The sequence below is a fragment of the Myotis daubentonii genome, chromosome 9 (assembly GCF_963259705.1).
Source record: "Myotis daubentonii chromosome 9, mMyoDau2.1, whole genome shotgun sequence".
NCBI lineage: Eukaryota > Metazoa > Chordata > Mammalia > Chiroptera > Vespertilionidae > Myotis > Myotis daubentonii.
Window position 1 is genome coordinate 18,879,550 of NC_081848.1, and position 24,157 is coordinate 18,903,706.

General features: G+C 42.6%; 1 protein-coding gene across 1 annotated transcript in view; it reads left to right on the top strand.

Moving 5' to 3' along the window:
• The window catches only part of TRPC6 (transient receptor potential cation channel subfamily C member 6), a 112,442-nt gene extending 102,873 nt beyond the window's left edge, over positions 1-9,569 (top strand). The window contains exons 11-13 of the mRNA XM_059708056.1: positions 4,467-4,532; positions 6,558-6,633; positions 7,153-9,569. Coding sequence (XP_059564039.1) covers positions 4,467-4,532; positions 6,558-6,633; positions 7,153-7,304 — 294 coding nt within the window. The 3' untranslated portion in view covers positions 7,305-9,569. The remainder of the gene's footprint in view (positions 1-4,466; positions 4,533-6,557; positions 6,634-7,152) is intronic.
• The last annotated feature ends 14,588 nt before the right edge of the window (positions 9,570-24,157 follow it).

A 24,157-nucleotide genomic window follows, 5' to 3' on the forward strand; every position in this document is an offset into this window, starting at 1 on the left:
GTACCCCATGGCTTCATGTCACATCTGCATTTCCTGCTGACTCATATATTGTCTGTACCTTTAAGTTCATGGTTTTGCTCCGGACCTCAAGCATTTCAGCTGTGGGGGATGGGAGACTCTCAGAACTGTTGCCATGTCCAACCACATAATAATTTCCAACGACTGAATGAAGTGTACTTGTTCCTCTTAATAAATAACAAACAAGGTATTGAGTGTTCATCACTCTGATTGTACAAAGAGTTGGGAAATGTTAATAAACTAATTATTAGAAAATGAACCAGAGAGAAAACATAAAGAATACAGGAAATGTGGTAGAAGTATTTTAAAAAGGAGAGGCAATGAATCATTCAGAATTGTAGTGTAGCCTGGCTGGTGTGGCTTAATGGTTGAGCATCGACCTATGAACCAGGAGGTCACACACAGTTCAATTCCCCGTTAGAGCACATGCCCAGGTTGCAGACTCTATCCCCAGTGTGACGTGTGTGGGAGGCAGCAGATCAATGATTCTCTCTCATAACTGATGTTTCTAACTCTCCTTCTCTCCTCCTCTCTGAAATCAATAAAAATATATTTAAAAAAGGAATTGGAGTGTGCATTTGTGCACTAATCTGTTATAAAGCTTTTATCCAATGCTTCCTGCTTCTACTCAACCAGCTTCCCCTCCCCACTCCCATCACGTTGTACTTATTAATATGATCTATACTTATCCAGATCCCGAAGGTTTGAATATTATTCATATTGCAAATTGAATTCTCTTGACTTTCCAGTTTATTTCATTAGTGTGCATAGAAACAATTATATGTTAGAATTTTCTGCCACCAAGTGGTAATAATGCTTCTTTGCACATTGGGTAAGTTCCTCCTTACATACTGTTTGTTGGATTATTCCCTATTAACCTGTGTTTATTGCATACCTGTTATGTATTTAGAAATGGGTTAGAAATTTTTCTTAAAAATGTTTATTTGTATCCACATTCATGTCTCAGATTTAGAGCAGCACTAGTCACATAAAAATGTTCCAAATAACTTTATAAATGTTTAGTCATATACCATTTCACAATACCAGTGGTTTCCAAACAGGGGTGGTTTTGCCCTCCCCAAGCCCACTAGCATCCCCAGGGCGCATTTGTAATAGAGGCATTTTTGTCACCAGAGAGGGTCACTGTTGCTGGCATAGAGTGGGTTAGGGGGCATGGATGCTGCTAAACATCCTGCAATACACAGAAAGCCCCCACAATAAAGAATTTTCTAACCCAAAGTGTCAAAAATGTCTGGATCGAGAAACCTGGAACTCAGTCCACTGCCTCCACACCTGGGAGAGCTGCAGCTTAGGCTGGAACTGTATGAACACAGTGTAACTCCGGTCATTGACTCTTCAAGATCTGCCCTCTGGAAAATCCACAATCATACACATTCTTAAGTGAACAGAATACTGTTTTCTGTTTCCTGGCACTGTTACTTCCTCTGTATCACCCAGTGTGTTGCGTTGTAAGGCATCTGCCTCGTGGCTTAAAACTAATTCACTGTATTTCAGATGTATCTTTATCATGTAGTTGAACTGCAACCTACTGGTTCATGAACCCAGAGAGTTTTGTACGTGCCTTGTATGGCAAGGTGTCCAGAATCCAAGTGAGGTCCATTAGTGACCCAACAACACTTCTTTCACTTATTTCACCAACCAGCAATGCTGAGCACTTGCCATCTGCTGGGCAGTGCTGGCACTAGGGACATTGGGATGAACTAAAAAGTCCATCCTTCTATACAGCCTAGAGAATGCAGATAATACACATGGAACTAAGCCAGTGAATATAGTATAGTAATTGTAAGTCGTGAAGTATGTTATGAAGGAAACAATCAAGAACTATTTTTCATGGGGTGGGCAAGAAAAGCTTTCCGATAAGCTTATGTTTTAAGCAAAAATCGAAAGGGTGAGCCATGGCCAGTTGGCTCAGATGGTTGGGCATTGTCCTGTGCACCATAGGGTTTCTGGTTCAGTTACCAGCCAGGGCACATGCTCAGGTTGCAGGCTCGATCCCCGGTAGGGGGCATGCAAGAGGCAGCTGATAGATATTCTGCTCTCACATTGATGGTTTTCTTTCTCTCTCCCTCTCCCTTCCTCTTTCTCTAAAAATCAATAAAAATATTTTTTAAAAATCCAAAGGTGAGAGAGAGCTCATCATCCAGGCAAAGAGCCAGGAAAAGAGGGTGTTAGGAATTGGAAACAGCAAACACAAAAGCCTTGTTAGAAAAGAGCAAATGAAAGAAGTCCTGTGTGACATTACTATAATACTAAGTTTTTTTGTGTGTTTTTTAAAAGAATTATCTCCAAGGGCATGGTGTGTCGTGGAGCTGCCTTAATTGGGGATGATTTGGCATCATCCCCAATCAAGTATCAAGGACCACACATTTGCCTTCAAAAAATCTATAGGAAGCAAATTTTTTTTTACTTTCCAATTTCCATGAACATCCATGGATGTACTGGTAGCCTCTAATAAAAAAAATGAGCACCAAATTAATGATTTTCAGAGGTTGAGAATTCATGAATAGTTGGTAAAGGATGTGCAAAGATTCCATTGGTCTGGACCTTTTCTCTCTGTTTATGAACCTGTCCTTACTCTCAATGTTTTCTCATAAATACAGGGATGAAAGTGAGCTTGAACCTGGCCATCACATTTAATGATGTCCTTAAGGTGTAAATTACAGTTTGAAAGCCAGAAATAATTATGGCATTATAAAAAGAAATGAATAGTTATATTATTTAAAAATAAAATATATTGCCATAACCGGTTTGGCTCAGTGGATAGAGCGTCGGCCTGCGGACTGAAAGGTCCCAGGTTCGATTCCGGTCAAGGGCATGTACCTTGGTTGCGGGAACATCCCCAGTAGGGGGTGTGCAGGAGGCAGCTGATCAATGTTTCTCTCTTATCGATGTTTCTAACTCTCTATCCCTCTCCTTTCCTCTCTGTAAAAAATCAATAAAATATATTTTAAATAAATAAAATATATTAAAGTTATTAAAATAGGCTTAAGCTTGCATAACTTTCACACATTCATTCATTAGAAGAACTTGAAGGACTACAGAGGTTACTAGGTCACCCCCTTCATTGTCAGAGGCATAGTAGAGAGTTTTAGCACCTTGCCTAGGGTTACACAGCTAACTTGTAGCAGAAGCAGATTTGCGTCTTTGGGTCTCTGGCAGGTACTCTTAAGAATCTAAGCTGCCTCTCTTTTTGGTCAATTGTGTAATTTTGCCTTAATGTTTTTCAAAGTAAATATAAAATAATGTAACACTTTACTGATATCTTTTTAGAGAGGGTGAAGGAAAAAGAAAATAGCTTTGTGAAAAAAATGCTATCTGTACTATCAAAATTGCAAATTGTTTTTTATGGATTTTGTCAGCCTTGTGACTTTTTTTCTATTACTGTAATTCAGCTAGACCATCATTGTTTATGTTCTTCGTTAGCACCCATAACTTAGCACAGTACCTTACATATAGAAGGCGCTTAATACATGCTTGTTTGGTGGATGGATGCGTACATCGCTGTTTTAATTCAGTATGCAGGCATTTAAAGATCAAAGCTGTAATACTTTCAGCAATAAAGATGAATTTTAAAAAATAAAAGTAAAGATCAAAGTATTGAAGTCAAGGATTTTAACGGAGTCTCATTGAGCTGTACCTATAGCAACTTAGATGTCATTGGGAAATATCTTTGAAGACAATCTTAAAGTTTCTCATCCCCTGTAAACAGTTGTGTACCCAAAACATAGAAATTTGGAGCTGCTCTGTTTCACTTGGGTTATCCTTGTTTTTTGTAGAAACATAGTTTTCTCTTTAGAAAGTGACTTGAAGGGTTCTTTAATTTCCTCTTAGCATGTTAACATGGTACGTTAAAACCTTTATTGCAGATTGCTTTAATTTTTTGTTATTTGCCCATTCAAGCAAATATATTACTTGAAAAGTGCTTCCCAAATTGGATACTATACAGATCCTAAAATTTAAATGGATTAATTAGTGTTTTCTTGGCACCTGAATTCTGTCCCACAACAGTCGCATCTTGGCATTTCTCAGGGTCCCCAGCTTTTAGTCAATCAGGATTTCTGAGGTCATCACCATTATTTCTCCAACTCGTTTGCCTCTCGCTCTGTCACAGATGTGTCTGTGGGAAGTTTAAAATATGATTCTCACGACAACATGATTGATGCACAGAGTATAAAAGACTTCTCAGATGACCTCTAAAAGCCATTGAGAGACTGAACACACCTTAAGTGTCTGTGATTTGTCTTGGAAGATAGAACAATAAGCAAGTGTAGTTAAAATGGTACTATATATATCTACATATCTATATATTGATATATAGAGATGGATACGTTTATTTATATGTAAAACAGTTCATTTACAAATCTAATCATATTTTTAAAAACTTAGATAAGAATCAATTTATAATATTTTTTTTTTTCAAATTGCAGCTTGGTATAAGAGGCTCAGAAGATTTCCAGTTAAATAGTTTCAATAATCCTCCAAGGCAGTATCAGGTAAGCATGAATTTTTAAATAATAAGACTAGTTATTTATAATATATAGAATTTCAAAGCATGCAATTCTTTAAGTGAAAATGATTATATTTTTCTCAATATCAAAATAATGTATTCATTCATCAAGTATTTGAGTAACTACCCTGTACCAGGCACTTACTAAGTACTGGAAATACAAAGGTAAACAAAATAGATGAAGCCCTGACATCGTGGAGCTTGGAGTCTTCATGCTCATTGTAAAAAATCTACCCTTATTAAAATCATAAAGAGGAGAGTAAAATCCACCTTAAACCCTACCACTGAGGAATAAAGATTACTTACTTTTGCTGAATATTTTGCCAGATGATTATATACATGAATATAATTTTACACTTATTAATATTACTAGTGGCCAGGTGCACAAAATTTGTGCACATTAAAAGAGAATTAATTAGAGGAAATATTTTAATATTGTTATTTGCCCTTTCTCTATAATAGAAGTGTCAGAGATGAAAGAACATTAGTAAAATGTATATGAAAATCTCCCTCCTGTCAGAGTCTGGGGCACTCTGCAGGACCCAGAGTCAAGTCCCCGCCCACCCACATGCACCTCAAAATCATGCAAGACCCAGACCCGGCCGGCCCCACCCCCATCAAGCCCCACAGGGCGGGGGGCACAACCTTAGGTCCCCCAGCCTGGCCTCAGGTCCCCCGGCTCCAGCGTGAGGGTGCGAGGGCATGAGGGCGCAAGGGTGTAACGAGCATTGCATATTAGCTCTTTATTATATAGGATTATATAAATGTATGTATAATATATAAATGAATTAATAATACTTATGTGATGAGCAATAGTTTTTCATTTCATAAAACATATTCATATTGATTTTAATGGATGTATAATATTCCTTTGTACAAATATATGATAACTTACTAAAATAATCCCTGCCCTGGCCTGTGTGGTTCACTTGGTTGGAGCATTGTCCCTAACATCGAAAGGTGGTGAGTCAATCCCTGGTCGGGGCGTGTGCAGAAGACAACCCATTGATGTTTCCATGTTTCTTTCTCTCTCTCTCTCTCTCTCTCTCTCTCTCTCTCTCTCTCTCATTAATTAAAAACAAAAAACAACCCTGGCTAGTGTGGGTCAGTGGATTGGGCATCGACCCATACACCGAAAGGTTGCTACTTCAATACCTGGTAAGGGCACATGCCTGAGTTCCGGGCTCCATCACCAGTGTGGGGAGAGGGGGCACACAGGAGGCAGCCTGTGATGTTTCACTCTCACATCAATGTTTCTCTCTCCCTCTTTCTTTCTCTCTAAAATATCAATAAATATATTTTTCAAATAAAGTAATTTAGAATAATCCCTTATTGATGGACATGTAAGGGTTTATGTTTCCACTATTATGTAGCATAACATGAATATATTTATCCATGAACCCAATTACACCCTTGGAATAAGTTCTTGAAAGTGGAATTTTGCTGTCTACCATTTCCTTTTGGGCTTAGGTAACTTAGCTATATCTTCACACAGGACTTCCTGCACATGTGCTGAGCCTCCTACTTTTCATGAAAAGTATGTAGTAAACACACATCCTTATGGAAGAAGCCCTGGTACTGGAGGAACTATTACATTGAAACTGGCCGTTCATAACTTAGAAAGCAAAAATCAAGGCTGGCTATGTCTTTTGGTAAGGGAGGGGAATAAACATGAGTTTTCCCCCATTTGCTTAATTTTCCATTTCCACCGGCAATGCTGCATACCTTTAATCTGTCCACTGAAGGCTGTGTCTTGCCCTAATACTTTTCAAGTAAAATACAAGCAATGAATCAAGGATTAGCTGTTGGTTTGAAACTTGCTCTTTTCTGCAGAATTAATTTTTGAGTCATTAATTCAGGTGAGTTATGCATTCCTTGGCAGGTAAATCATCTTCATCTTTGATAGCAATCACTTCTAAAGTGCTTGGAAAAGAGACAGCAACTCAAATTTATTCCAGATGAGAGATTTGTCATCAAAATAAAGCTGAGATGGGTTTTTTTCTCTTTCTAGAAAATCATGAAGAGGCTCATTAAAAGATATGTTCTGAAAGCCCAGATCGATAAGGAAAGTGACGAAGTGAATGAAGGTGAGCCAGGGTGTGGGCTTGATGCAGAGCTGAGAGAGGGCTGGAGGGAAGGGCCTGGGAAGAGTGAGCTTCAAGAAGAGAATATGGGTTCTCACCAACTGCCAATACCAGTAGGGCCTCAGGCAATAGGCTATGTCTACATAGTTGAGGGCCGATACCACTAGTTAGATAAGTAAGGGTTGTTTTGATGGGGGGCTTGGAGGGAGGAGGAAGTGGTTAGGAAAAGTGAGGGGCTGTTCCTCCCAAACCCCCAAACACTTGCCACCAATGTTTTCCTTTAATTTACTCTCAGAGTAAAGTAAATTATAACTTTGCTATAATTTTTTTCTATAGTCTTTTCATTACCTGAAATACGTAGCTGACAAAATAGAAACCTGCTTTTTGGGAAGTTATTTCCTTCAGAAGGATTCAACATACAGATGTGCATGGAGTTGGGACTGATTTCACTCAACCCCAGAACTGCTAGTTACTCTGCATTACGTATTGACAGTATACTTGTCACTCTTGTTTTTTCCAAAGGGGAACTGAAGGAAATTAAACAGGACATCTCAAGTCTCCGCTATGAACTCCTGGAAGAAAAAACTCAGAATTCAGAAGATCTAGCAGAACTTATTAGAAAACTTGGGGAGAAATTACCATTGGAACCAAAGCAAGAGGAAAGCAAGAGATAATGCCAAGATTCCCCTAAAATCCATATTTATTTGTCCACTTGAGACTATATTATTTTCTGATTTATTTTTTTAAGTGACAATGTGATCACCTTTTAAACAAGAAAATGTTCAAAGATAACTTGGGTCATGCTATCATCTAGGACCCTAACATTTAATATTTTTCATGGGTAAATGTCATCATTCAGGCTAAATAGTGCAGATTACGATGGAAAGTCTGCCAGTCGTTTGGTGCTTGTTTTACAAACTGCTTTCTGGGTGTAACTTGTGATGGTGTGATTGCTGCATAGTATCTGCCTGGGAATCACTGCAGCTGGCAGGGGTATTTCCCCTGATGGTGATTTCAGGCACTGCCTTGCCTGCTCTGCGGATCCCCTGTAACCTAAAGAAAAAACCACCTGTGACCATTTAGAGAATGCTGTTTAATCACCTGTCCTGCTTAGCCCGCACAGAAGATGATTGATAATGTCTGTGCAAAATGGGGTTAAATCTTTCCTAAACGTTTTGATTCATCTCTTTAAAAACATTATATTTACCATGAAAAAGTACTTCTTCCACTGAACCCTGGAAACGTGCCTCAGGTGTGTGTGTGTGTGTGTGTGTGTGTGTGCGCGCGTGCATGTCAGGTGCATGCATGTGTGTGTGAGTGTGTGTGTGTGAGTGTGTGTGTGTAGGAAATGCTCACTCTATTTTCTTTTGCAGTCTATGTAAACCCTCAAAAGCTCTTTACATTATAATTTTTTTGTTGTGACTAAACAATTGTGGTCATTCAGTCCAGTTAATAGCACAATTTGGGGCCATTTCTAAGGGCCTTTTGCAGGTGAATTCCCAGACTTGGCATCAAATATAAAGGGGGGAAAAAGTGCTGAAAGAACTTGCAAATGCTTATCTCTTATGGTCGTTATGTTCTACCCTCCTCTCACAATATATGAAACAGAAGTTTACATTCGTGTGCATTCACCAGGAGGTTATGACTGACGGGTGATGTGAGGCAGCAGCTCAAACAAGGAAAAGAGAAATGAAGGGTCATCCGTTCAACTTCCCAAAGGCTGTCAACATTTAGATCAGTGGTTCTCAACCTTCCTAATGCCACGACCCTTTAATACAGTTCCTCATGTTGTGGTGACCCCCAATGTAATTGTTACAAATTGAACATAATCACAAAACAGTATGTAATTATATATGTGTTTTCCGATGGTCTTAGGCGACCCCTGTGAAAGGGTCATTCGACTCCCAAAGGGGTCACAACCCACAAGTTGAGAACTACTGATTTAGATGATGCTGGGCATTAGCTGAAAGTGCAGCTTTAAATTCAATAAAGAAGGGCTTCAAATGCAAAAATGCAACTTCATTTTAAAACTAAAATGTCACAGGAAATCTGTTCAGTCCCAAATTTGACGGAATTTAAATCAAAGGACTTTTACGTAACCAGCAGAAAATATAGCTGAAATTTTGTACTCAGTGATTTTGTATTTGTGGGTATTATTTATTAAGTTATTTACTGACACAGAAAAGGTCTGTTTTCAAATGTTTCGTGACAATATTTGAATCAGAAGTTGCAAAAATCAACCTCATACCAAATGCATTATCAGCTAATTAAAATAATCCAACATCCACAAAGCTTGTGTTGTGCATGCGCCAGATGGGCCTCTGTGCCCGGAGTCAGCAGATTTTCCTCAGAGAGCAGCTGAATTGGCACCTCTTCTCATTTCTTTTTCATTGAAAGATGTAAAGAGCACCCCACCATATTTTAAGAAAGGTTTTAGAGAGCTTAACTGAAGGCACAGTGTCAATGGATTGTCATGAACAAAACCATCCCTCATACGTTTCAAGACCCCTGGTTTTAAATCCTGGATTCACACAGCAGCCAGCTTAACCTTTAGAAATAAAGTGAGTAGGAAGCGGAGATGTAGTTATGCAAACTGCTGTCTTTCTCTCATATTTCTCCTCTCCAATGTGGTGCTTTCTGGAGGTTTGGCTGCTGTGAGGATGGAGCATGCTGCCTGGCACTGACTACTCAGCTGCTTTCTGGCTTGGCCCCTCCTCAGGGCAGACCCACCACCAGTGAACAAAGCAACCCTATGTTTGTACCTCCATGCCTAGTTTTACTCTCTGCCATTCTCATTAGTCTGAAACTTAGAAATAACACAAATTTGATATGATTTTTACTAGGCACCTACACTAATAAAAGAGAAAGATGCAAATTGACCGTGCCTTCATGACACCCAGCAGCCAATCAGGCAAGAGTATGCAAATTAACCCAACAAAGGCAGGGGGTGGGTGGCAGGCATTCTGCACAGCCCCAGTCGCTCCGGGCCTCTGGGCATTGTGGGAAGGCGGAAAGGCTGCTCAGGCCGGAGCAAAGGTGGTGCCGGCAGCCAGGAGAAGGAAGGCCCATTCTTGCATGAATCTTTGTGCATCGAGCTACTAGTATGAAATAAATTACAAGAATCTTGTCTGCTTAAACTTTGAAAGGGATTGAAGGGAATAGAAAATCAGTGTCTAACTGGAATGAGCTCGCCACCAATAAAGAAATGGGAGTTAATACAAATGCAAGAAATGTTTACTGAACCGCTACCCTGGCCCTGGCACTGTGGTAAATGCTTTCCATACAGTATTTAATCTAACTCAATGCCTACAACAACCGGATGAGGTAAATTCTATTTACCTCCATAGATTGAAAAAAACTGAGGTTTTTAGAGGTTAAGTAACTCACACCAAGAGTGTCAGTGCAGGAACAAAAAACCCAGGCCTACCTCACAGCAGACCCCTCACACTTCCCTGGGGTCTTGGCTGGCTATAATAGAGTGTGGTTGTCTCATTGTGACACTTACATTTTAATCCCTGGGTGAGGACACATGGTTTGTACCTTAAAACCCTAAGTTCCATTACATACCCAGTCCAGAGACAGGCAAAAGCATTAATCAAGCCTTTGGGTAAAGAGAAGATTTGGCTTCAAAAGGATTGTAGTTATTTTAAAAAAGCATGAAAATGAAGATGTATAGTGAGTGGGTGGAGATAGTGTGAGCCAGGCCAAGAGTTAGGCCTGAGTGGGATACTAGGAAGCTTTTCAGAGAGATAGAGAGAGTGCGTGTATTCAATGACTCATTGAGGAGAACAGATTGACTATTTGGGAAGTCTATCCACCCATCCAAGCTTATTCCAGTAGGAAAGAATCTTATCACCATGTAAATAGTAAAAGCAAACCATCCATCCATTAACATGCAGGGTCGATATGATAGTATTTGCCAACCACATAGGCTGACAGGGGAGCTTCAGGTCATGGAAGAGATGTACCTCCATGTGCCACATTCGAAGGATGGTCCCCATCTGTTCTGACTCTGACAGGCAGACACGGCTTCCTTCTTTACTCTGAAACCTTCCTGAGTCAAATTCCAGGGGGGTTTATGGGAGTCACACTGGCTGTCCCTGCCACTCTGTTGAATGGTGCTTGATGTGAATTCCGACGCTGTCAGAGTCTCTACCCTTTGATGTAGAGTGTGCAGACTGAATCACTGGAGGAGCAGAAAAGTATATGAATTTACTAGGCATATCAAATTAATTATGTTATACTCAGGAAACATCCAATTAAATTTCCCAGTGAGCAGACTCATCAAAGGTTGGGTAAGAGTGGAGCCCAGCATTCTACTATGGATGGAAGTTGAAAATTCAGTTAAACATCTGTTATCATATAAAACGTTGACTCATAATCTGAGTCCTTACTGTTGTATGTGACTGGTCGAGGTGAGAGATATACCATGAATTCCCTGAAAGACCAGGCAAATGTTATTTTTTTCCTTGAGTCATTAGAATGCTTGAATTTTCTTCTTTATTCTGTATTTACAGCAATAGCCATAAAAGTTTCTGAAGACACTTTTAAAACATTTTCCCAGATGAATTTGATGATAACACCTATTCACAAGTCACAAAAAGCTTTCATTTGGAATCAGTTTTTGCAGGGATGTTTATACAACTGAGTAAATAGCTAGAGAAACTGACCAGCTATGGGATAGTTTTGTTCTCATATTAGTATCATTTGATAAGTAATCAATTATAAGGATATTAATTCATGGTTTTCAAACTTCATGAAAATGACGTATTGAGTTGCCATGTTATTAAATGGTAAGGGGAATTATACCTACTCAAAGGGTCATATATTCGTAATAGTCCTAGTATTACCCAAGTATAATGTTATCTAGGGCATTGTTGTAAAAATCAGAGAAAAAGTGTTATGTATAGACTCTAAGAATTTCTCTTTTCTTCTGTTTCCAGTATCCATGCTATAAGCAAAGGCTTTTCCCACTGATGAACTGTCAGCACAGCGCGTGATGGGTGGATAGACAGGCATGTCCTCTAGCACAGGCTCAGGGCAGCATGAATTTTGCTTTCCTGAATCATTAGAGAAACCTTGGTGATGACATTCAGGAAGTGAGTCTTGAGCTTCACTGCCCTGCATTTTGTCCTGATCATTGTCCATGAAAATAGACTTTCATGTCACCATAAGAACAATCTCAGACCAAAGTCAGTTCAGGTATCATCATGTCTCAGGCTGAAAGAGCGATGGGTAGTGCTGTACTTTTGCGTTAACCTTTTCAGTATGCTGTGATTCAGCCATCTGACATTTACCCTCCACTCTCTTTCAGAAAATGGACTATCCCTGAGAATAATTGGAAAAGGTCAAATTTTAGTGTTACCTTATATTTCAAAAAAATGTTAATGTCATATTGCTGCTACAATCTGTTGACATGTAAAATAATATATACACAAATATATGCATATATAGTTTGCCAGGATGTAGAATATATAATATATGCAATATATATGTTATAATCCCAGAGGAAAACATTATGCTGCAAATATATATTTTTGTTTCTTTTTTTACTTGTCCTTTCTTTTTTCTTTTTTAATATTAATGATTTCAACTTCTTTCTAGTCTCTATATAGTATCTACCTCTTTTGCCGAGTTCTTTAAAGCCTAGCAGTCTAGAATCTGGAGCCAGAACATGTGGGCTTGAATCCCAGCTCTAGCAATTATCAGCTGCACAATCTTCACTCAGTTTCTTAAGCTTTCTGTGCCTCATTAATCTACAGGTAAAAAACCAGCATCATCTCCTATGTAGAGTTTTTGTGAGGATGAAATGAGTTAATACACGTTAGGGTCAGAAAATAGCGCTCAGTATATGTCAGCATCCAACTAATGTTAGCAATTGTAGAGGAAGAATGTGACTCTCAAATTCCCTTTTCTGCTCTGTCTTAGACCTCATAAAATCTAATGAAATTTGGGTTTGAACTCGTGTTTCTCTGGTTAACTGATACATAGTGTTTGGAACACTGTTTTAAGAAGGATTCCAGGGTCCTCACAGGATCAATGGGATAGAATGACATTGAGACAATTAACAATGCTTGCCACAGTCATGGAAAGTTGCTTCTTAGGCCATACATTTGCCATCACCCTTGAAGAAAATGAATCATCTTTGAACACTATTTGGGAAAATTTTAAGACACTTATTACTTTTGATTGTAATACTTTTGTATCGTTTTATAATAGTATCATAACCTCACTCATAAAACTTGTACTTAATATCTATTGTAGTTATTTCAATGTGCTGGGAAATGCCAGTAGCAGTACTAGAAACAGGATACAAGAAGTCAATTTATTAGACACAGACTTAATTCATACAAGCTGGGTCCATCAGGCCTATTTTCATTTGGTCACCCCAGATAGATCTACAATGCTTGAGAAGAGATTCTTCAACATCCACAGAGGGAAAGTGAAGCCTGGACTTGTTAGGTGTAGTTTACCTGCTACAGTTTATGGTTTCATCTTATTTTTTAGAGGATGTACCAAACCCATGTAAGCAAGTTTGGGTACTGCCTAGTCATTGGGTAGTTTCTAATTGATGTCGAGGGTAAGCAACTTGACTCAAACATTTCATACTTTTTTAGAATATATTTTTTATTGATTTCAGAGAGGAAGAGAGAGAGAAACAACAAAGATGAAAGAGAATCATTGATCAGCTGCCTTCTGCATGCCCCCTCCAGGGGATTGAGCCCACAACCCGAGCATGTGCCCTGACCAGGAATCGAACTGTGACCTACCTCCTGGTTCATAGGTTGATGCTCAACCATGGAGCCACACTGGCAGGTCATACTTTTGTTTAATAAGAAATTCATCCTTTGACTCAAGAAGGTAGAGTAAGTAATGAATTGACCACATGCCAGTTTTTCTTTATTAATTCATTTATGGGTCTAGCCCAGTGGTCAGCAAACTCATTAGTCAACAGAGCCAAATATCAACAGTACAACGATTGAAATTTCTTTTGAGAGCCAAATTTTTTAAACTTAAACTATATAGGTAGGTACATTGTTATTAACTTAATTAGGGTACTCCTAAGGCTTAGGAAGAGCCACATTCAAGGGGCCAAAGAGCCGCATGTGGCTCGTGAGCCGCAGTTTGCCGACCACAGGTCTAGCCTATCAAGTTTCCTCACAGACATGATCAGCCATCATTCATGATTGGCTAATAGGTCAGTTAACCCCTTGGCTGGTGGCAGGCATTCATTTAGCCTCATTAATGAGGAAGACACAGGCAGACTGTCCAGAGTGTAGCTTCTCCCTGATGCTGTCCATTCTGAGACCTAATTCCTTTTCCTTAGAAATCCCCAACTCAGTTGGGTTTGACCCTAAGATACGTATAAGCTTTTCTCTCTTATAAACCAATGACTTCTGACTTAAGAGCTCAGAGAGGCTTCTGTGTGAGAAGTTAAGGCACTCGATAGCCTTTTGAATGACCATCCCTCAGGACAACTTAGAAGTCCTGAAATATTGTTTGTGGTTGGTGAAAGCTTTTACTATGTCACAGAATCAGAAAATATTTTTGTCAACTTTCTCCCCGAAGCACTCTGGGCTGAGGTTGTGACCTTGTGGGAAAGAAAAGATTTCTTCCAGCGATTCACTCATGCCCAGTGTTAGAGAAAGAATCCAGACTTTAACTGCAACCCATGTGTTGCTGGCTGCAACCAAGGAGACAATCTGCATCATCTCATTCCTCCACCACACAGAGACCAGGCCTGCAGCCTGCTGGTATTTTACAATGCGTCATCAAAATTGCAAAAATAGTCATATCAAGTGCATTATCAGAAAATTAATGCAGTGCTCAGGGGGCTCTGGCCTGTGCTTTACAAGAGCAGTAGTTCATGGGACTTTCATCCCAATGGCTTTTATACCCAAGGGAGTTCTTGGGACTTATGGCTGCCCAGCAATACATGATTTATTCAATCATTTCTCTTAAAATGCAACTATAATCAGAACTCAGTTCCTACCCTCAGAGTGCTTTCAGCCAGACACAGGAGTTAGTCATGTAGCCTGTAAGTGCTGTAAAAGCCCCAGAAGGAGCACGGAGGTGGGGGGTGCACGTGTATTTCAGGTCAGAGAGGCTTCTGGTTGGAAGTAACATGCATTTGGAGAAACCTGTTGAAGCATTGTTACTCCTCCCCTCCCCACCCCCCCAGAAAAACAATGTGGCATGCAGCTTGTCTTTATGTCACTGTCTTTTTGTTTGTTTGTTTGTTTTGTTTCTGTTAATCCTCACCTGAGGATATTTTTTCCATTGATTTTTAGAGACAGTGGGAGGGAGAGAAGAGACAGAGAGAAAGAAATATCAGTGTGAAGAGACACATTGATTGGTTGCCTCCCACACACACCCTGACCTGGGCTGGGGATCGAGCTTGCAACTGAAGTACATGCCCTTGACCCAAATCGAACCCATGACCCTTCAGTCTGCAGGCTGATGCTCTATCCACTAAGCCAAACTGGGTAGGGTTTCATGGCACTGTCTTAAATAAAGTTCCTCATGCCCAGCTGGTGTGGCTCAGTGCTTGAGCATCAACCTATGAACCAGGAAGTCACGGTTCGATTCCCAGTCACGGCACATGCCTGGGTTTCAGGCTCCGTCCCCATTTGAGGGTTATGTAGGAGGCAACCGATCAATGATTCTCTCTCATCATTGATGTTTCTGTCTCTTTCTCCCTCTCCCTTCCTCTCTGAAATCAATAAAAATATATTTTTAAAAAAGTTATCTATAATAATAAAAGCATAATGTGCTAAATAGATAGGACGTCCTTCCTGACAAAGCCGGGGCTGCAAGGGAAGCCCAGGTCCCAGGTGCCTGACAATGGCCGGAGGAAAGCCTGGGTCCTGGGTGCCAGAGGGAAGCTGGTGCCAGCAGCTGGGGGAGGGAAGGCCTACTCTTGCATGATTTTCATGCTCTAAATAAATATTTATTTATTTTTAAACAAATAAAGTTCCTCAGAAGGAGGCCTGAATGAGATGAGTATGAAGCAAGTGCTCCCAGGCCCAGAAAAAACTGATAAAGAGCTGGGGGAAGCAGAACAGGGAGGAGAATGCCAACGAACTGTGTCATCCGGGCAAAATCTTGCTAAGGGTAACTTCAACCTGGTCCTGCAAAGGAATTCTGAAGTTCTGCCCCTGACCTGGGCCTTCATGCCCATTGCCCATCAGTCCTTGGCTAAGGGCTGCCCCTGGGCAATGTTACTGCCCAGGCACTTTCAGAAAAGGCTCCAGCAGCCCGAGGGCACTCTCCAGAGAGAGCAGCAGACGCAGGCACTTAGAAGCAAGAGCATGCTGACCTCAGGGAGGGACACGCTGGGAGGGGTTGCTGGCATCCGCGATGCCACACACTCTGTGTGCAGTGCGAACCCAGGACTGTGCTCATTGGAACCACAGATTGCATCAGAATTTCAAAAATGCCATTTGGTTTTCCAATAGCATTTTAGAGACAGTTTGAGAAATAATAATTGTTTTAGAGTCTGCAGAGAGATGGGTGGGATCCTCTTAAAATCAAACAGCATCTGGGTTGCTAGGGGTTAAACCAAGTGATGTCTGTATCCTCCAGAAACCGGGCTGTTTCTGCAGGAGGCTGCTCACTCCACTCAATGATAGGTGTTGGGAGTTACACAGACATCCTGGACCAACATGCTTCGTGAGGCAGCTAGGCCCTTCAGCGTGCTTACCAGTTGTCATTTCTTTAAGTGGAGGTATAATATGCTGCTTTGAAATGTAATTTTAATAAGGGCGATACAATAACCAGTTATGAATATTAACTTGAATGGATTTATCTGGACCTCTAAATAGTGAGACCCAGAATTGCTAGCTTTAGATGAGATGCGTCTAAGAAAACATTCAGAATATGGAGGAGTCATTCAATGAGGCTTCCTTATAACCAAGAACACCATAGTAGAGTCCTGGCATAAGGCCCAGGAGAAATGTGGTAGATAGATGGCAAAAGCCAAGGACAGCCTTCATAAAATGCATCAAGGAGCACCAATGACTAATTTTTCCTTATATGGCCTATTCTCAATACTCAAGTTCCTTTTGCCACCAAAAAAAAAAAAAAAAAAAAAAAAAGACTTTGCATGACCCATGGAAACCCATAGCCTAGAGATTTATTTCACATGCATTTTCAGCGTTCCCGGAACATACTGAATATTCAGCTCAAAAAATATTTGCTGAATGAATACATTTGTTGGATGCATTCTGTGTTTGATGCCACTCTCTACCTCAGTAGGGCTTGCAGCCACGTCCCAGGAGAAGAAAAATGGGACCGGTCCCAGCACAGAAACTCCCCAGGGAAACCATTTCAAGTCTTGACTGTCAAACCACTCTGACATGGGCGTCTCAGTGGCCTTCTCCAGGCTCAGTCAGCATTGAGACCTAGCGAAGGGCAGGGATTGCTAATGCTTGCGGGAGCTATCCCTGTCTGGCTGCCATGGGATCTACCTATAGCTGGAAAGAAGGAACACACAGACTTGCTTGATTTCTGCTCCTTTTTTCACTTTGTGAAGACTTTATTTTGGTCCCAGTCATCGGAGTATCACTTTTCACCCTCACTGGAAGACAGATTAGAGGTGAGACGAGGTCAGCCTGGGTGACATAGCACCATCAGAATATCGGGGAAGAAAGAGGCAGCAGGAAGTAGCCTTTGTCTCCGTTCCCTGGGTCCCTTCCATCATGAGAGAAGGGGAGTCACCCTCACTGTACACGGAACATCCTGAAACTATGGTGAGGTGCAAAAATGATGTCTCTGAAGTGTTATAAAGTTGCTCCAAGGCGCGGCCCGTGTGACGCAGTGGTTGAGCATCGAGCTATGAATCAGGAGGTCATGGTTTGATACCTGTTGGGGCACATGCTCCACTTGTGGACTTGATCCCCAGTGCAGGGCGTGCAGCCGATCAATGATTCTCTCTCATCATTGGTGTTTCTATTTCTCTATCTCTCTCCCTTCCTCTCTGAAATCAATTATATATATATAATATCAACACTAATAAAAGAGAAAAATGGTAATTGGCGTACGAGCTACCCTTTTCATTGGCTAATCAGGGCTATATGCAAATTAACTGCCAACTAAGATTAGCAGTTAACGGCCAACTAAGATTGGCAGTTAACTGCCAACTAGATGGCGGTTAATTTGCGTATGTAGGCACAATGCAGGGAGGCGAAAGGGAAAGCAGGAAGAAGCCCCCTGCCACTGACAGTGATCGGAAACCCAGGGGGGAGCTAAGAGCTGGGGGGCAGGGCAAAGGCGGCCCTGGGGCCGCCTTTGCCCTGCCCCCCAGCCATGATCGGAGAATCAGGTGCCTTTTCCGTCCTGGCCAGTGATAGCAGGAAGTGGGGTGGAGCCAGCGATGGGAGCTGGGCACGGTCAAAGCTGGCAGTCCCGGGACCTAGGGGTCCCTTGCCTGGGCCTAAAGCGGAGCCCACGATCACGGGGCCGCTGCAGCTGCGGGTCCCCGCTGCCCGGGCAGGACGCCTAGGCCAGAGGCGTCAGGCCTGGGCAAGGGGCCGATCCTGCGATTGGAGGGTGATGGGGGTCAACGCCTGAGGGCTCCCAGTATGTGAGAGGGGGCAGGCTGGGCTGAGGGACACTCCCCCCCCCCCACACACACACCCAGTGCACGAATTTCGTGCACTGGGCCCCTAGTGTGTGTATATATATATATATATATATATATATATATATATATATATATATTTAAAGTTGCTCCACAGAGCAGGGCACCCAAACCCAGTGATGGAATTCAAGTGGTGGAATTCTACCCCTTCAGGGCTGTCCTGAGCTAGGATTAATGAAGACTATCATCTACCAAAACCTCATTTACAACTAATGGGAAGAAAGCAAATACCAATCCAGCCTTTGACTGGTTTCCTGGAAAGAGATATTCTGTGGGTCCTCTGCCCGCTTTAGCTTTTTCCACTCCTTATTCCTCCTTCATTCTTTTTTTAAAAATTGTGATATAATTGACAAGTGACGCTATATCATTGGTTTCAGGTGTATAGCATAATGATTCCATATTTGTACATATTGTGAAATGATCCCACAATAAGTCTAATTAACCTCTGTCAGCATATATAGTAACAATTTCTTTTTCTTACGAGAACTTTTAAAGTCTGCTCCCTTAGCAACTTTCAAATATACAATGCAGCATTGTTAACTATAATCATCATGCTATACATTAAAATGGGCTCTTTCTGTTCCCATTACGCCTGGCTGCCGGTCAAACCACACGGTGTTCTAACTGGGCCTGGGAGGTCGCACTGACCCAGCCCAGGCAGGCTGATGACAGGGCCTGCAAGGAGCCGGGACGGAGGGCCCCGTCTGCTGGTGCTGACATCACGTGGCAACGTGGCTCAGACAAATGCACATAGAAGACCTCAGAGACAGACCTGGAGGAAACCCCACACGGCCACTCGCCTCCTCCCATTTGGAGCAACGTTGACCATTTCTGTAGCCCATTGTCCTCAGCTGTTCAAAATGTCTCTCTCATGAGATCAACTGAGGATGCATGAGAACAAGTACAAGAAGCACTTGGCCTTTGGGGATCTTACAATTGAGCATCTCTGTCACGAATTGGGTTCCTCAGACGTCCTTTACCTCTTGTCCGCCCAGACACCCAACCCAATTCTGAGAGGCCATCCATGCCTGTAAATAACCTCAGAACAAGCCCAGGATGTGCATCTGGGCCAATAAAGACCAGGCTGAGGTGTGAGCTGACGTTTGCCAGGGAATTGGGGGAGGGGAGTGGTCTAGAGCCACATAGGTACTTACACCCCAATCTTGTCTATAGCCCTTGGGAAATCAGGATCCTAAGGTTTGCCTTCAAACTCCATATATATGTTGCCTTCAACGTTTGGCTGCTCTCTCATGGGGCCAGACCTTCATGCTGGGCTTTCTTTTCTTACACCCTTAGGTCCTGGTGGGAGGGGCCTAGTCATTGTGCTCCCAATCTTATGCTTATTCCTCAAAGTCAGTTTCCCACAGATAGGAAAGACTCTATTGCTAAGTCTTAAACGCATTGGCACTCTGAAAGCCGGCTGGGCTAGAACCTCCACCTTGATGTGTGAGCCCCTTGTGTTCAGGACTTATCAGCTCCTGGAGCTTCTATGCCCACAGATATGGTGCTGAGAACACAGTCCAACACATTGTTGTACAACAAATCTGCACCGAGGGCCCAACGTGCGCTGGGCTCCGTCTGGGTGATGAGCACAGGGAAACCTGCCTCCTCCTGGGCCCTGCACCAGGAAGGGAAAGCAGGCTAAGTACAAGAAGCAAGGGGAGCACGTGGTGTGTTAGAAGGTGAAATGTGCTCCGAATAAAAATAAAGAGGCGGGGGAGGTGCAATTTTAAATAGAGTGGTCAGAAAGGCCTCACAGAACAAAAAGCCCTTACGGAGGTCAGGGAGGGGGCTAAGCAGATGTGTGGGGAGAATGTTCTAGGCCGGGTGAGCCTGAGTACAAAGACGGTGAGGCGGGAGCATGTCTGGTGAGCTTGAGGAATAGCAAGGAGAAGAGGAGGAGAGCGGGCTTGGGACAGCGGGAGGGCGGGGGAGAGCAAGAGGAGGTGAGATCAGACAGGAAACCAGCACTGGACCTGTGGGGGAGGGCCTTGAAGGCAACAGAAGGCTGCGGTTTTTACTCGGAGTAAAACTGGAAGTCATAGCAGGATCTTTTCTTAAATGTTTTTATTGATTCCAGAGAGAAAAGGAGAGGGAGCGAGAGAGAGAAATATCAATGATGAGAGAGAATCATTGATCGGCTGCCTCCTGCAGGACCCTGACTGGGGATCAAGCCCACAACCCGGGGATGTGCCCTGACCAGGAATTGAACTTTGACCTCTGGGTTCATAGGTTGACACTCAACCACTGAGCCACACCGGCTGGGCCTCATAGCAGGATCTTGAAGTTAGTGGAAGCAAGACTGTTCTCCAGTGACCTGCCTGGGCCTGCTTCTTCTCCATGTTTCCCAGCAGCTGAGCCCTTTCTTTCTGATCTTAGCCTGACCATCATCCCCTGAATGGCAGTTTGCTGTGCAATTGTTGGGAGCATCAGAACATCTGGGCGAAGACCTGGGAGGTCATGTTCTCTGCAAACCTTTGCTCTTGACCTATCTGCAAGAACAGGTTTGGATCAATCACACCCATTTATAATTTCTCTGGTCATAGCTACACCCCCTCCACTCTGCCTCATTCCTGCAAGCTTCTAGCTGAATCTTTCTTTCTCCTCTTTCCTCCATCCTTTCCCCACAATTCTCTGGAAATGGACTATTTTGCCCCTAACCTATCCTGAAACTGGCACAGTCTCAAGCTAGTAACAGATAACAACGTGACTGGTGATTAATGGGAAGATCCCGTGCCCTCCTCTCTGCCTGTTTCTATCAAGAAATGACAATAAAAGGATCATAGTGCTTGCCTCAGTAATTATAAGCCTAACAGAGAATTGATTTTAAAAAAATAAATAAAAAATCTTGTCTTTTTTCTTCTTCAAATTCTGACTGGAGCCAGCATTTCAGGGCAAAGGAAAAGCACTTTATAACTCTGAAGCAAGCCTGGGCCATTATGAGCCACCATTCCCCAGTCACTGTCTAGCGCCACCCTGTGGTGGAGAAGGGGCTCTGCATGCAGTTCTTGCGTTGGCTGGCTGGGTCCCAGGAGCAGCTTGTGTTCCAGCATCTGGAGGAGCCTGCCCAGAGGCCCGGAGGCCGGAGCACTCTGACACTGGGCTGACATGCTGGCTTGTATGCGGTCACTGGTAGGCTCTGCTAACTCGGCTCATAACCATGGCGTTTGAGACGGGGCCCTGGAGGTTGCCTGAAGAATGAATGCCATTATGGCCAAGCACAAGTTTCTACATCACATGATCTTCTCCCACAATGAATGAGGCTGTGCTGTGATGTTGGATTCTGCGAGTAACGGTGTTCAAATATAACATAAAATACATCTAAGATTTAAAAGATTTTTAATGATAACGTTTAAATTTTATTATTTAAAATTTTTATTATTTAAAAATCTTTATTTCTTGTAGAAGACAGTCATATTAATGACCTATAGTTATCATCTCTTCAACACATAAATGTCTCTAGGTCTCTATCTGTATTCTCTCACGTAACTTTCCTGACAACCCTATGGACCAGATATTATTGTTTTGTCAGAGATGAGAGCACCCAAGCTCAGCTAGACCAAATAATTTGCCCAAAGCCATACAGCTACTATGTGATAGAGTCAGGAATTAAACACAGGTCTGTTTGAAAGCTACAGTGAAGCGGGAAGAGCGTAGGTGTTGGAGTTAAAATGCCTTTAATTCGCATAGCTGTGGCCTCTGGTGTGGACGGGGGTGGCTTGCACCTGTTTAATGGTGTTGCACAGGGGATGTGACAGTGTTCCTCCAAAAGAACTCGAACTCCCACTTCAGTTGTCACCCTGCACACCGCCCCCGCCCACGGAGAGCACTGGTTCCCCGGGGAGGCTGTGACAGCAGAGGCCTGCAGAAGCCCAGGACACAGAGAGAGGCCAAGACTGGAAACTAACAACAAAGAATAGCCTGTTCAGACTAGACTCTTATTTTGCCTGATGATACAATTTGAATTCTCTTCCATTTTCTTATCACAGGGGTTAAAACAAGCCCCAGGCTCCTTAGTAAAAATAATTTGAAACCTGAGCTCTACCATTGATCCAAGATGTACACAGAAGGTTCTAATAAGTGTGTAGAGCAAGTTGTGTTTAATTACTCAATACTTCATAAAAATGACTAAAATGTTTGTTAAGAATCACGGTGTCTTCTGATTATACTAATAAAAGGGTAATATGCTAATTAGACTAGATAGATTGGATGTCTTCTGGATGTCTGTCCTGACAAAGCCGGGGCCCAGCAGGGGGAAGCCACCTGTGGTCCCAGGTGCCTGTGGCCAGCCAGAAGGAGGGAAGCCTGGGTCTGGGGTGCCTGTGGCCAGTCGGAGGGAGGGAAGCCCAGGTCTGGGGTGCCTGCTGACGGCCTAGGTGAAGCCACCCAGAGTCCCGGGTGCCTGCCTGGGTGAAGCCACCTGAGGTCCTGGGTGCCTGCGGCTGGCCAGAGGGAGAGAAGCCCTAGACCCCGGTGCCTGCGGCCAGCTGGAGGAGGGAAGCCTGGGTCCCGGGTGAGGGGGCTGAGGCAGAGGTGGTTAGGGGCAATCAGGCAGGCAGGCAGGCAGGCAGGCAGAGTAGTTAGGGGTGATCAAGCAGGCAGGCAGGTGAGTGGTTAGGAGCCAGCAGTCCCAATTGCAAGAGGGATGTCCGACTGCCAGTTTAGGCCCGATCCCACAGGGGTCCCCCTTCCCCCCCGCCGCCATGCCTAAATTTTGTGCACCGGGCCTCTAGTGTTCATATATTTGGATCCCATTTGACTATTAAAGTTGAATTTCTGTTACCCAGAGGAAGAAAAAAATAGGTGAGCAGTCCCCAGGAGAACACTTGTTTAATGTGCTATTTTTCTGTGTGCTTCCTGAGCTTTCTTAACACATTTGCTTATTTTAATCCTGACAGCTGTCCCCATATTGAGGTTTAAAGAAAAAAAGTAGCAACCATTATTCTTGCTTGAGACCAGGATTCTAATCAATTTCTTTCTTTTGTCAATGCCAAGGCCAGTCCTTTTCCTTTATGTGTGCAAGTACATAATAGTGAAAGGAGACACTATCCCCAAGAAGAAGAGTGCTGAAGTAATCATTCTCTGGTCAAGTTGCTCCTGTCGATCCGCAGTGAAGTTGGGTAAAGAACAAATAGTCTTTCAATGTACCAGGTAAGGACAGCAGCAAAAAGCATCTTGACAAAACCAGCCACGAGGGGGTGCCATTTCCCCTCTCTGTGGTTTGGTAATGCCCAGCTTTCCCAGAGGAGGAGAGAGGTCCAGGAGAGAGTTCCCCAATCTTCTGAGGATATAAGGCCCCTGAATCAGCTTCCCATTAAATTCAGGGGATCTGTAAGAAAATTTACATCTAAGCAAATGGGGGTCTATGGATACAGGTAATTTGATACCTTTAAAACTGTCATTGAAGGATTTTTTTTTTCTCGCTAGAAAATATATAAAAATGAATATATAAGATCCAGGAGGGAAAACAATAGCTCATGATGGCTTTATTGGAATAGGTTTAATTTTCTTTTTTAGACAGAGTGGATTGGTGTGTGAGTAATCAGTTCCTTTCCCAGTTTTGTCAGAGAGTTTAAACTTTTATATAGAACAGTGATGGCGAACCTTTTGAGCTCGGCGTGTCAGCATTTTGAAAAACCCTAACTTAACTCTGGTGCCTTGTCACATATAGAAATTTTTTTGATCTTTGCAACCATAGTAAAACAAAGACTTATATTTTTGATATTTATTTTATATATTTAAATGCCATTTAACAAAGAAAAATCAACCAAAAAAATGAGTTCGCGTGTCACGCGTGTCAGAGGTTCGCCATCACTGATATAGAATGAGCTCTAATCCAACCCGCCAACCACTGCCACCACCACCAGTTCATAAATCTCACCCAGC